Source organism: Bombus impatiens, unplaced genomic scaffold (assembly GCF_000188095.3).
Source record: "Bombus impatiens unplaced genomic scaffold, BIMP_2.2 scf_0637, whole genome shotgun sequence".
Taxonomy (NCBI): domain Eukaryota; kingdom Metazoa; phylum Arthropoda; class Insecta; order Hymenoptera; family Apidae; genus Bombus; species Bombus impatiens.
This window is the reverse complement of record NT_177056.1, coordinates 2323651-2337586: the sequence shown is the minus strand read 5'-3', so window position 1 is coordinate 2337586 and position 13936 is coordinate 2323651. Positions and strand designations below refer to the sequence as shown.

The following is a 13936-nucleotide window of genomic DNA, read 5'->3' as shown; positions in this document are numbered from 1 at the left end:
TTCCGACTTCTTTTTTCGCGTAGAATCATCCCCTTACCGCTTGTACCACCAGTTACCGATGACCCTGTATAGAATCGAGTTGTTGATCAAATTCTCGTACGAATTTTAATTGCTTTAACAGCTGACATTTTCAAGAGAAATAAAAATTCAGAAACTTGAAGAACACGTAAATTTTCTTACGTCTCGAATGGTTAAGAACGTTAAGGGTTGATCATTTTCATCGTACCAGTAATTCTATCTATACTTGTATTATGATTATTGCAATATGCTGCGAGTGTAAAAAAAGAAAAACGAAGAACGCTGTCGAGTTGCTCGTTAACGATTACCCTGTTTTACACGGATCCGTGCCACGTATCCGAAGAAAACACAGATGCAATTTGATTCTAACGAAATCATCCAGGTGAAGCATGCGCGTTGTAACCGCGTCGTAGCACGGGGGTTGGTTCGTTTCAACCCTCAGTCTGGCGCCGCGTGCGAGCGCGAGTGGATCTTGGCGCTCCCTCGCTCGAAAACGCTGTCATCCTCTCGGTTCGGCGTCGCTCGAAGCGATGATTCACGACACAGCCGATATTTACTGTTCAAATTCCGATGACCCAACCTGAAACAGCCCCTCGAACGTTACTAAACTCTCTAAAACTCGATTTCGATTATTCCCTATAATTTATCTTGGAAAAGAAGATGAACATTTTCAGCGAGAAACCGTGGTCCCTGTTCCAAGAAACTCGAAAGTCTCTTAGAACAGTGCCGAAATCGTGGCTGCACAGTGCAAATCGTCGATCATCGGATGGTCGATCGTGACTCGGTGAATCTATCGCGAGAAACATGCGACAGACAAACGTGGCAGTTAATTTCGGATCGGTAGAAGCCTAGTGGAACGTAGTGGTGCGAACACGTGACGGAAATGACGGTAGCCGCGTTGCAATCCCGGCTCCTGTCCGGATGACGTGACTGGGCCGGGATCTGTACAGCTCGTTGCCCTTGATGGCCGTGAATTCTCATCTAAGATGAGTATCCTATGCGGCTGGTACGTGCTCGTCCTGCTCACGTGCACGCTTTGGACTGGGCTGGCCGGCTACGCTGACCAAGAGGCTCAGATCGAGAGGCCCAAGGAACTGCTGCGGCACCAGCAGAACCATCGACCTTCCTTCATCGAACGAAAGCTGGTCGACAAACTGGAGATGCACGAAAGCGTGACGGAGCCTTCGATGGAGCTAGAAGATCAGGAGGACACGTTACCGGACGAGGATGACAATCAGCAGGAGCCTGAGAATCGGTTGGTCTCCTTTAGATCTAAATTGGAAACTAACATAGAAAAACCAGTCACCCAAATCAGACACAGTAGATCCAGAAGTCATTTCGTGAGACAGGTGAAGCTAGATGATACCGAGTCCTCGTACGTGTTTAGTGGATCCAGTAGAAGAGCTGAGCAGATAGACAATGAATCTCAAAGCGAGGATATTTCGATTTCAGACCGGCCTAGGAGCAAGAGTGAAAGCCCTAACACGATCTCAGGCCAGGATCTGAGATCGTCGGGCACGATCGACGAACGATCTACAGTAGAATTGGACAAGCTGCTCACCAGACTATCGGAAGCTGGGTCTGACAAGAAAAAGGAAGGGAGAGTGCGCCACAGAAACGATTCTTTATACAAGTGGAAGAAAACGTTCAGCAGAAACAAGTTTAAAGTCTTTAAAATCTCTAACAGAACTGCCGGCAATGGGACCGAAAGCTATGGGAACATCGTGCATGGAATATCGTTTGGTGACAGGAAAGACCTGGACGACGAGGATATCGTCCTATCGGGCGATGTTTACGACTATGGCATGATCGGAGATAGGAACAATTCGGAAAATGAAGATTATGAGGAGTACGAGGTGACCGAAGAGCAAGGGAAGTCGACCAAGGAACCTGTCCACGTGGACATCGTCACGAGGTTCCTTCGTATCATCGAGAATCAGCATATTCTCGGTGAGAACTGCACCGCTGGGACAGATTTGAACCTGGGCGAGGGAATCGTGGACCAATATGCTCAGGAAAGGTTCAAATTGGAAGCTAATCTCGCGGTGAACAGGGCCAACATGCTGACCAGACTGTGGAAATACGCGCCAGACGTAATGCTCTCCTCGGAGTACCTGTTACACGCTAGCGTCTTGTCGATGGTCGAGTTTGACGAGGATATATTCGCCGCTGGGAATTGCTATGACAAGCTGCAGTACGGAGATCACTGGCTTTACTGTCCCTTTGCTCATCGACTTCAGGACCAAGATGGAATTCTGGTGAAGGACCTGGCGATCGAGTACAAGTATCTGAGCAACAGTAGCGAGTGGTTTTACATCGCCAGGAAGAACGCCGAGCGCGTGATCGCGAATAATGATCAGTTCAGTCGCGGTGAGTCACCTGAAATTCATTTGGTTCTTTCAGGCGGATCAGATTTTTCTCTTTCTTCGTGATATTTGTCGAGGTTCTATATTATTATCAGCTGTGCATGGTTTGGACCATTATTCGCAATTTTGTTGAGTAGATGAAGAGTAGAAGTCTAAGAATAGTCGACTGTCTTTCTTACTGTGCTTCTTACTGTGCTTGACCAACAATTTTTAAAGACATTTGGATAGAAAACGAAGAGTATCGAGTAAAATTGGTCAAAATTCATTTATCTGATAAAGTTATTTAGACATTTTTTATACTAACTATAATGAAATATTAATAGGTACGTGTAATTACATTTCATTGGACAAAAATTACCATAAATATGGTAATGACATGGTTGTTCGTGGTGGGGCTTTAAAGAGAATTTGCTTGCCTGCTCGATGCTTCTGTGAGATCACATCACTGAGGCTTTGTCGATCAAAGATAAAAGGCAACTAAAAGTTCCTAAAATCTAGAATTTCTTGGAAGCTTCCCGTCTGCAATGGTCACTCTACGAAGAATGCCCATTCTGTGGCAGACACACAGCAGTCAATTTCCCTTGGTCCACGACACAGTATCGATAGAATGTTTAAATAAAACCGTTCATCCAGGTACCTGTTGTCTTCTCTTCCTAGTTTGAAAAGCCAAACAAGAAATCTCAGTTGTTGAAGTTTTACGTTTCATTGCAGTTCTCGGCATTCATTATACCATAGAACAAAAGCCTTTGTTGCTTGTTAATTGGACCAGTTTTTAGACGTTCGTATTTGATTTAGAATTTCACGTTTGCATATCTACAGGAACTTTGTGAACTATAATTGCTGCTTATCTGACCGAGATTTTGCTATGATATAAATAATATCAGTAATACCAATTATTGGAAATGGTTTTCCTGTAGTAACGCTCCCAATCAGTTGATTTATCGAAGAACAGAAGAATCTGAGATTTTCTACAAGTCTACTTTTCTTCGTTGTTGGATAGACGTGCTTCTAAATCACGATCCATTAATGTGACACTATAACACATCGCACAGGAAATATATGGTATGAGCGTGATACAGCTGTGGTTCGTGACAGGAAAGACGGCAGAAGGTGGTGAAACAACATGAGACAATGGATGACAGACTTCTAGATGACCAATAACGGAAACACACGTGTTCTATCTTTAACATCGTGCTAGGGAAAGATAATTTATTACGCTATAAACCACCTAGACATCTGCCCAAACGCGAACAGCAAACGAATCCAAATATTAGCTTGGCAACTAAGTGATTGCGGATTTTATCATCAGGTTGTAACGACAAAATCCGCAATCACTTAGTTGCCAACCCAATAGATAGTGCAGGATTGAAATTATGGTGTGACATAAGGTTCGTGTTATGGTATAGCACAGGATTCAAATTATGGCGTAGTGCAAAGTCCAAGTTATGATACAGCATAGAGCTCAAATTACAGTCTAATATAGGGCTCAGATAAGAGATGAAATGTAGCGAAGCGTGGAGTTCAAACATCGTCAAACATTCTGAACATTTCTTTGCTATTGTAAATATTTTCAAATGGGTCAATTTCGTTAAAAAATGTAGCAACTTTATCGAGTGGCAGAACTGTGAATTAAACATTGGGATGGTTGTCGTAACGGTGACAGGGACATCTGACGGAACTTATCGCGCAGTTTTTTCGTTCTCTACAACTTAATTTCGCACCTAGGGAAACCATTGCCTGTCGCGGATATTGGAAACGTCGATTCACCGGAACGAAGCAAAGAGTTCTGACCCAGATTTTAATGGAAGGCCGGTCCTCAGATTACTTCCGCTTCCCGTATGGACTACTTCATTGTCTGTCGAAATTGAATGATCGAACGGCAAAGAGGAAAAGAAATATACGCGATGGCGATTCCTTTTTGTTGGATGGTCTTTCCACTACGATTTCCGGCCCTCGTGGAAAATCTGATCGCCTCTTCGAGCGGGCACCAAGTTTCCTGGATTCCTTCTAACTTCGTTTTTACGGTTGTTACCCTCGGTTTGTCCACCTTAGATCACGAAGAACAATCTTTAACAATTTTTTCTTTCCACGATCTATGCAATCGAAGACACTGTAACATCTTTCGAAGTTCAGAGGTTAGGTTACGCGTAATCTCGGATTCTAGATAACTTCATTGTTACGATCGTTGGTGTCGGTTCCTCTGCGTAAGATTGTACGGAATTCTTCACTTTTCCATTTTTATCATTTACGCAATCAAAAATTTTGCGGTGTTCTTTCAAATTTTGGCGACCACGTTAATTAACAGATTCTATGCCATACGTGTTTCAGGATGTTCACGAATTTTTTTAATTACCTCTGACTTACGATAAATCGATCCAATCATATTCGACAGCGAGGACTTCACTATGCTATAGTATGCTGTACGAATTTACTAACATTATTCGTGTTTAAACTATTATTAACAACCTTATTGATAATTAATAATAATTAATAAAATGAAGTAGAGTCATATATATTAAATATGTATAACAATAATTATTAATATATATTTACCAAATTAAATTACATTTACTAAATTTAAAAAAAGAGATTGAGAACCTTCAAAGATGAAGATATAACCTATCCGATATAATGTGTCATTCCAGACACAGGAAAGATGAGAGGCGTTCACGACCGGTGTTGAAATCAAGGCGTGAAACTTGTTATAAACTCGTTGCAACGCTGTAGTCATTATATCGGCCCGACGAATTAACGGTTAAATGTTTAATTGCATCGTCTGCTGGCGTGCTAATTGCACGCGTATCGTTGCCGTATTAGCCGCAACTTTTCCACCTTCTCGGCTTAATAATCGGTTTTTCGCATCGCGTGTACATATAACGTCGTTGAAATTGCCGGATATACGGCTTGGGTCTCGTTCACTCATACTAAGACATTAATCATAAACGAAACTATATATTAATAACTATATATTATTAAAGATATAATTTGTAATTATTGAAAAGCTTTACAGCAATATAGCGTTCGTTACACGTATAAGCAATGTTCATATTTAGACGAACATTTGAAAAAATAATATAATATAAAATTGAAATTGAAATATAACATGAAAATAATAGGAAAATGATAGAAGCAGCATATAGGGAAATAATAATATTTGTTTCGAAAATACTTAATAATATGCAACATTGCGTTATTTATTGAGTATCGCGATCAATTTACCAACAATCCCCCGAAACATCAAGAAATGTAAATAAATTGCTGAAAATCAGTATATTTACATATAGCTAAATTAAAAATGCTCTGCTTGGAAATACCATGCAGATGCTTTTCAGGTCAAGCATCACTCACTAAGGTTTAAGGATAGCTTCCTTTTCACATAGAATTCAAATTCATAAGACTATCGTTCATTTCATAAAACTCTCGGATTTCTGCGAGTGCTAGAATATTTAAACGTCAAAGCTGCTCTAGTATTAAGCTGGGGACCCGCTCGAGAACTAAGCCAGCCTATATTATGGCACACTAGCTTCAGAAATATTTACTTCCATGTATATATGCGGAACCGTTTTCACTGAAAGCGAAGTTATACTGGTGGAAATGGTAGCCTATAAATATATCGCAGCAAATATTTTCAAACCTACCACAGCATAGCAGAACATAACCTAACTTTCCGATAGATCCCCAGCTTTCGTGTCGTATCACCAGGCAATGAGCAACGGCTAGACTGAACTACACTAAGATCTAGCTTCTAGCTTGGACGATTCCCTAGAAATATATCGCGGTAAATATTTTCAAACCTACCACAGCATAGCAGAACATAACCTAACTTTCCGATAGATCCCCAGCTTTCGTGTCGTATCATCAGGCAATTAGCAAAAGCTAAGTTGAGCTATACTAGAATCTAGCTTTTAGCGGAGACGGTTGCCTAGAAAGATATGGCAGTAAATATTTTTAAGCTTACAGCAGCACGGTATAACATAGCCTACCTCCCCGGTAGATCTCCAGCTTTTGTCGTATAATCCTTTGGTCACAAGTATCTGACACGAACAACGGCGTCCATCTTGTGGTTAGTTTGCGGCCAACTAGCGGTCACTTCTTCTAAAATCGTTCCTGACTGCTGTGGACGTGTGCTGGCTTCTGGCTTTCAAGTAGTTCCGTGGACAGTGTCCTCCATCCACCTGGATCAATAGTTGGGAAATAATCTGTTATCCTAAGGACTTCCTGGGGTACACTCCACGGTGATGAAATTGGAAGTTGGAAAAACTTTCACATTTGGGGAGAACAATTCTGTCACGGGGAAGATTGCTGGGATAATACCTAACGATAAAGGAAATCGACTTTTGTAGAGGGGGAAGGCACACGGGGAAAAAAACGATATGAGGATATGAAAAAAGAAATTTGTAGTTATAAGGAGAACGATGCAAGGATTTGAGAGGAAAGGAATTTCACTGATAAAGGGAACAAACGTATATAATAGTAAAAACAGGAACGTTGTAGCGATAAGAGGAGCGATGTAAAGACTTCAGAAAGGAATTTTAACTCTCTGACAATAAAAAAAAAATAAATGGCGATACATACAAACACGTGTAAAAAGAGTGAGAAAAAAAAAGGAGAGCCGAAAAAGAGTTTCAGCGATGAGAAGAATTTGCAACAAGGAATACTCAGCAATAAAGAGGTTAACGCACACATACACCCAAAAAGAGGAATTCAAGAAATGCAGGGAACCCTTGCAACACCCTATAGGTCGTGCACATTATAGAACATAACCTTCATCATGTGATCGTTAAAAATAATCTAGATTTGTATTGTCGAAGAACAAAGTCGCTGACCAGTGCCTGACCAGTGATCTCGATAATTTCCTTGAAATACTCACGACTTAGTATACTTAGTATACTTAGACTCTAATACATTATATCGCATTTGCTTGACTTTTTTCAAATTCTTCTGACAATTTTTCGAATAGGAAAAAGTTAACTAGATTGTAATTTATAGTACTGATATGTTGGTAATACCTGACATCTCGACGATAGCTGTTAACGACTAAACTCGAGTTAATTCTAGGGAAATTTTTATCCGAAGAGATTTTTGCACCTGTTTACATTAAAATCGATTTTACTCTCTCTTCAACGAAATTGCTTACGATTTACTGCTGGACGTATATTCAACGTTTCCGTGGCGTGCTAGCTGCAATTTCGAGATTCGTACTTAACATATTGTAACCGAACGGCCTCGTTTCCCGGAAAACTGGTAATGGCCGTGGAATGAAAAGCGAGTCGTTATACCAAGGAAATGGAATACATTTGTAACACAGGCTCGCACTCTGAATCGTATTTCCTCCATCTGTCAGAAATTCCTCGAGTAACCAAATTTCTGTCATTCTTTTAAAGAATTCTCCTCTTACAGCGGTTTTAGGTTACGTTTTATTAAGACAGATTGTCTTTCATAAATTTTTGAAGTTTCCAAACGTGCTGTTTTAAGGTATCTTTGACTTGAACCTAGTTTATATGGAGCTTGCCTTGCGAATTACTGCCATATTTAAACCTATATCAGTTTCGTGAGTTAAATTTGTTTTAGGTTATATTTTATTGCCACAGACTGTCTTTCATCTATTTAGCAAAAATTCAGGGATATATATGTAAGTTATAACATTTCTTTAAGCAGTTTTTCATTCAAAGTTTTAGTACAACAAATTATATTTTCCTTAATCCAAACTAAATCCAATTCGATTTAAGTTAAATTGCGTTTGAATCCATTATGATTTCACCTATTTTTCCCTATTTTCTTCGTCGTATCAGAGTATCTCTCTAACAATAATCGATAACAACATTAAAAGTTATGCTTTTAAATTCACTACCATTTGCCCAAATATTCTCTTTTCTCCTTCTTTTTACGAAAGGTTTCCAAACCCTTGAACGCCACTGTACCAAAGATTTTAACGTAACCTAACCTACCGACTCGAAGAAGTCATTCTGGGAAACAATACACGGTGTTCAGGTTTCTGATGTGCCAAATATAATTTTAGCATCGTTGAAGTTTCCAATCTTTGGGGAAGACAACACCATAACAATACCATAAGAACGTTCTCGGTGTAAGGGTTAACTTCGACAAAGAACCGAATTTAACCTCAACGAATCATCGGACAAGTAAGACCACGCGATGTACGTGACAGGGAACGCGTTAAGCCGGATTCTTCCGAACAATTCCAGCAAGAACGTTATCCTTTTGCGTCGTCACGCAAAGCAAACGGAAACAGCCGGGTCAGGTAAACAGCGGTTTGCTCGTTTGCCGAGCGCCCTCTGCTTCCTGTTTTCTCTCTTGTCCCCCTACGATGCAGTACTCGACTTATGGCCTCGAGAAGAACCAGACGTGCTTTCTGTTCTTTCTCTCTGTCGTCATTGTTGGACGTTTCGCCGTTGCACACGGGAGAACAAATTCGTGTTTGTTGCCTGGTGTTTGTCGAAACGACGACGTTTGCCGAACTCGAACTCGTTTCATCATGGAGTCTCGCTGCGGAGCTGCTGGCTGGAACTTCAGATTGATGTTGCGTGCAAGCAAGTTCCGTTCAACGAGAGGAAACGTTCTCCCAGAAGAAGCTTTCCCCATATGGAAATTCGATTTGATGTCAGGGGAATGGTTCCTTCCCAAGTTTCGGTCAACGGGATTAGATCTTTTTGCACGTCTTGCGGAATGGCAGATACTGGAAATTCTGGAAGATTTTGCAGGAAATTTAAGGCCTTGACGAGGTTATATATTGCAACGACCGAATAACAGTGCTTATGGAAACGAAAGCGAAACATTTTGTGAACTTCTTGCAATATCGTGACAAAGAGTTTTTCGTCTTTCGCCAGAGTGGAGCGAACAGTAGGATCGGATTAAGTTTCAGGGATCACGACTATAGTTGGACTTAGCAACGAAACGGCTAATTACCGTCGCTATCATCGACCCGCATCGTCGATACGATATCGCGTATCACAGTCGGTACGAAACGACTGCCACTTGCGTTCCCACAGTCTCGTGTCAAATATCCAAATTTCTCCTTGTGCCGTTGAATCATTTCCCGTGATACTCTGGTGCACCAAAGGATTCCGACCATTTTATCAGAAAATCTTGCCACGAATATATTAGGTGCGTTGTACGAAAGTTTTTGAGATTTCGTTGCCACCGTAACGGGACACGATCGTTGCGATTTCGCTTGAAGTTTCCTAACCGAGAGCTCAGCTTGTTCAGAACTCTCAAACGTATCGTTCAAACGACACTGTCGAACGCATCGATTAAGCGTTTTGGAGGAAATATCATACGTCTCACGTTACGTCGCCCTTGAAATCGTTCAGATTCTACCCGAAACATTTGTCAATACGGTGAAAAAGAACAAGCGAGAAATTTCAGGCGACGAAGTTACAACAGTTCGGTGAACTGTCCATCTAAAAATGTTCTAAACACGTTCGGATAATTTCGCGAGTAGATCTGTGGCGGCACTCGATAGCGCAAATACCGCTACTTGACACGAACAACCAACGGACGACGGTAGCGCAGTGGTTAGCGCGTTAGGTTACGAACGTTCGGAACGCGGGATCACGAATCCCGGCGACCGAAGTCCGATTTTTTCTTCCACGATCCTAAAATAGGAAGAAAATATAGCTGTATCTATGCCATCTACAGCCACCAATCACACAATCATCACGGACACGACATATTCACATCAGATCTTTGCTACTATCGCTTCGCAATACTCTACAATGTGTATTGTACCGTTATTACCTTCAGGAATAACAATATTCGCGGTTTCGCCCGGTGTTTGGGATACATTCGCGAGTCGCTGTAATTTCCTCGGTTTACTACGTGGTTGAATAAAACGAGGCTGTGCCACGGAATCGATTGGGGGTTAGCTTTTTCGATTGGACATATTAAACAGGCCGGTTTAATGCGGTTAAACTGCGATACAATGGTTCGTTTAAACTCTTCAAACCCTCGATCCACTCGAGCTGCTCCGCTTTCGACACTTCTGACGTTACGGTTCGTTCGAAGCCGATATTACGCGGTCTACCGCTTTCCCCTACTTGCCAACTAATTGCTAATACATTCATTGAAAGTGCCTGCTTTAGCTCATTTCTCTATATACTTTCTGCTTCTAAACTCTCGGTGGTGAATAGCGAGCAGCAAACAATCGGCGAAACATTTCATGAAAATTGCTTTTGCTGGAACGTGTAGCCTCTTGGAACGCGTATAACGGCATTCTATGGAACATGCGCTGCGAAACTAGCGGCTAGCCTGCCCTATTTCCATTGTTTTAATTCTCAGTCGGTACAGTCGGGTCGCGTGCACGAGTAATAAAAAACTTTCACACCAACGTACGCTTCGACAATTTCGGATTATCCGTTCGGCGAGAAGATTCTTTTACCGGTAACAAGAGTTCTTGCGTACTACGATGATCAAAGGGAAGTTGACGATTGCCATTCTATGAGTTTCCATAATCTTGTTACGTCGTATTCTTTAATATTGGATTGGTAACTAAGTGATCCGCTTCCGTAACGACGATTTATCCTCCGGCCTGATCGCCGACGATTCAACAATGAAAAACGGGGATGGTTGCGGTATCGGCCATTGATGGGGTTGTTGATCTTTTCAGTATGGGAAAGCGCCAGTAGATTTTGTATAACTTTCCTTTTCTTTCTTTTTTTTTTTTTTTTTTTCATTTGCTGCAGCCCTTTGTATTCTATCGTTAGTATTTACGAGCAAATTTGTAGCACACGAGAATTTTATTTCGAGAGATGAAACGAGATTGGGTTAAATAAGAGATCGGAAATAGTTCAGTTATTAAGTTTCCGTGATCTCTTACTACTGGATTGGCCACTAAGCGATTGCGGATTTTGTCATTAGGTGGCAATGACAAAATCCGCAATCACTTAGTTGCCAACCTAATATTTGGCGAGAAGGGAAACTGAATTTTTTTTTGATAAACCAACATGTTCGAGATTTTTATGTAAACCAATTCAGTTGACCAAGTCGGTGAAAAATAAGCAAAAATAAAAAATAAACACGACATTATTTTCGAAATTTATTAAAATGCAGACATTTTGAGAAGAAAGTGGTGACTCCTGAGCAACTCGTATTACGTCATCACGTATCTGATATCACAGCGAATATGAAACAGCGTCTATCGAGTATTATGTTTTGTTCATCGTATTTTCCTGAAATATATTCGATGTTTGAATTATTAACGAATAATTAGTATTACACGTGATATTGTTTAATATATGTGATATTCAATTCAGCATTACAAATTGTAAGCTATAAATGCGTTAATCCGAACGCGTGTATCGCCCAGACGATGAAGCATCGGTTTGAATTTCATCCGATGCAACGAAAACAAACAAGTTTCCGTGTGTTTATTCTGCACTTGGCGTGCTACTGCAGAAGAATTCTGCCGAATAAAAAAATAAGATCTGAGAAATGAAGCGAATGTCGATGGGACGCTAATGCCTTAATAAAAAAAAAAAAAAAAAGAAAAAAGGAAAACATGATCCGAGAAAATTGAGTGGTAGACTATTTTCCTACCGATATCTGCCTATTAGATTGGTTATTTGTGCAACTTTCCAAGGCCAATAAAGCCAACATGGCGTAAAGAAAGGTTGGCGAAGCTTCGACCTTCTAAGCCATTGAATTTTCACCCCTTGAAAATATAATGCTGCCTTTTAGGCTACCACCGTCCTATGGAGCTTCTTGCGTGTTTGCATTTTTACGGGAACACGAGGAAAATAATGGAAATCATAAGGAGAAATAAATACTTTTGATATATTTCACGCGTGGATGTAAAAAGTTGGAAGGAATGTTGGCACATTCGATGAAAAACATAAATTTAGCATTTGCAGAAGATTATGTAAATCTGCAAGCCGGTTCTCGTTGGTTCGTGAAAATTCGCAGCTGGTAATTTTTCGTTAAAGAATGGGCTAAGAGGAGAGCTGGAAAATTCCATGGACGTTTTAAGAGATATTACTGAAAATAATCCACGACAAACGAGAAGTATAATCCATGAAAGTATAATAATCCATTCTACCGTTATTCGTCGCTTGGCTCGGACAGAAAAAAAATGAAGAAAGTTAACGAATGGCTTCTTCGCGCCAGTTAAACGACATACAGAAGCTTAGTCGGTTTGTTATTTCAAACAAAAAAAAAAAAAAATACAAAACTTAACGTTTTAACGACTTAAACGAAACGTTTTATAAAACTGTTATCATTAACCGCGGAAATTACTTCGATGTTTCCAGAAAGATTCATTTATCCGTTTTATTTCCCCTTCTGAACCATTTACAATTTACTCGAACGATTGGAAATCAAGTTCTTGTTCAATTTAAACAAAGCTTTTTCCGGATTCAAATTGTTTGACTCGCGTCTTTCGAACATAATTATGTAAGTAGGTTTTCAGAAATGATAGAAAAATGTTTTGCTCGGATATATAATATTAATCCGTAATCAATTCAATTTCAAGGTATAAATTCAACGTCGATATTTAGTAAACGCCATATTTAATCACATTTAGCCTGTTAGCTAGAAAAATTTACCGAACGTCCAATTGGACAAATGGTAAAGCACAAATTAAATAACAAAACAAAATTTAACCTGTCGCAGTTGATGACTTTTTAACGTCGCGCGGTTTCTTCGACGACTGACGAACGTATATCGAGAAACGGTAGGTGGAGGGGGAAGTAGGCGCGCGAGGCATCGTAGTACAGTGAGCAGCACTAGCTCCAGGCTTACGTACCACACGCTGCCTTAGATACTGAGAGAGGGAGGCCGTTAGGAAATCTTATTTGCAAAGTTTCGCACGTCATAGACCTCTGGAGGCTGAGGGAAGAATATACGTTGCCTAACCCTTACTGACGAGTCCTCTAACAAGCCCTGGACCAAACATTCTCCTCGCCTTCCCTTCTTCCTTCTCTCTCGCTCCTACGTCGAACCCCAAATATCATTCAACATACGTCTTCCCTTTCTACACGAATTTCAGGTGCCTCGCGCAGTCGTCGAAAGACACGTGCTCACACGTCTTTTGAGATTCTATTTAAAACGCGCGTCACCATCTTCCCAAGCGTTTCTATCGAGTTGGCAATTAAGCGATCGTGGATTTTGTCATTAACACCTGGTCGCCAACCCAATACATCGTCAGAAGGCTGTTCCTTCGCTACCATTCAGGATTTCCAGATGATTTCCTTGATTGTATCTTGAGTGCCGCTATCACAGCCTACGGCAATATCATCTTATTTATATGTGTGACTTTTCGATCAATACGCGAGCTTATCTTTATGGTTGTATCGAATATGAGGGCTGGGGAGGCTTTTACTCGCTTCAGGGATTCCTGCAGAAACCCTGCTGCCATTTTCAGTTTAGGGAACAGGAAGAAGCGAGCAGAAGCCAAATCCGGACAGTAGGCTGGGTCCCAGGGAACCCATCAACCAAGCGTGCAACAATGGCAGCGACCCAGGAGATGTCAGACGCAAAGCGAGGGTCACGAAGTCGCAAGTGAAAACAACGTTGATCGTATGTTTTTTTTTTTTTTTTTT

General features: G+C 40.9%; 1 protein-coding gene across 2 annotated transcripts in view; it reads left to right on the top strand.

Annotated features, from left to right (window-relative positions):
- Positions 1-447: 447 nt before the first annotated feature.
- Positions 448-13936, top strand: part of LOC100744027 (probable G-protein coupled receptor 158) — a 165651-nt gene continuing 152162 nt past the window's right edge. For both annotated transcript variants that reach the window (XM_024369671.2, XM_024369670.2), the window contains exon 1: positions 448-2388. In XM_024369671.2, coding sequence (XP_024225439.1) covers positions 1005-2388 — 1384 coding nt within the window. In that variant the 5' untranslated portion in view covers positions 448-1004. The remainder of the gene's footprint in view (positions 2389-13936) is intronic.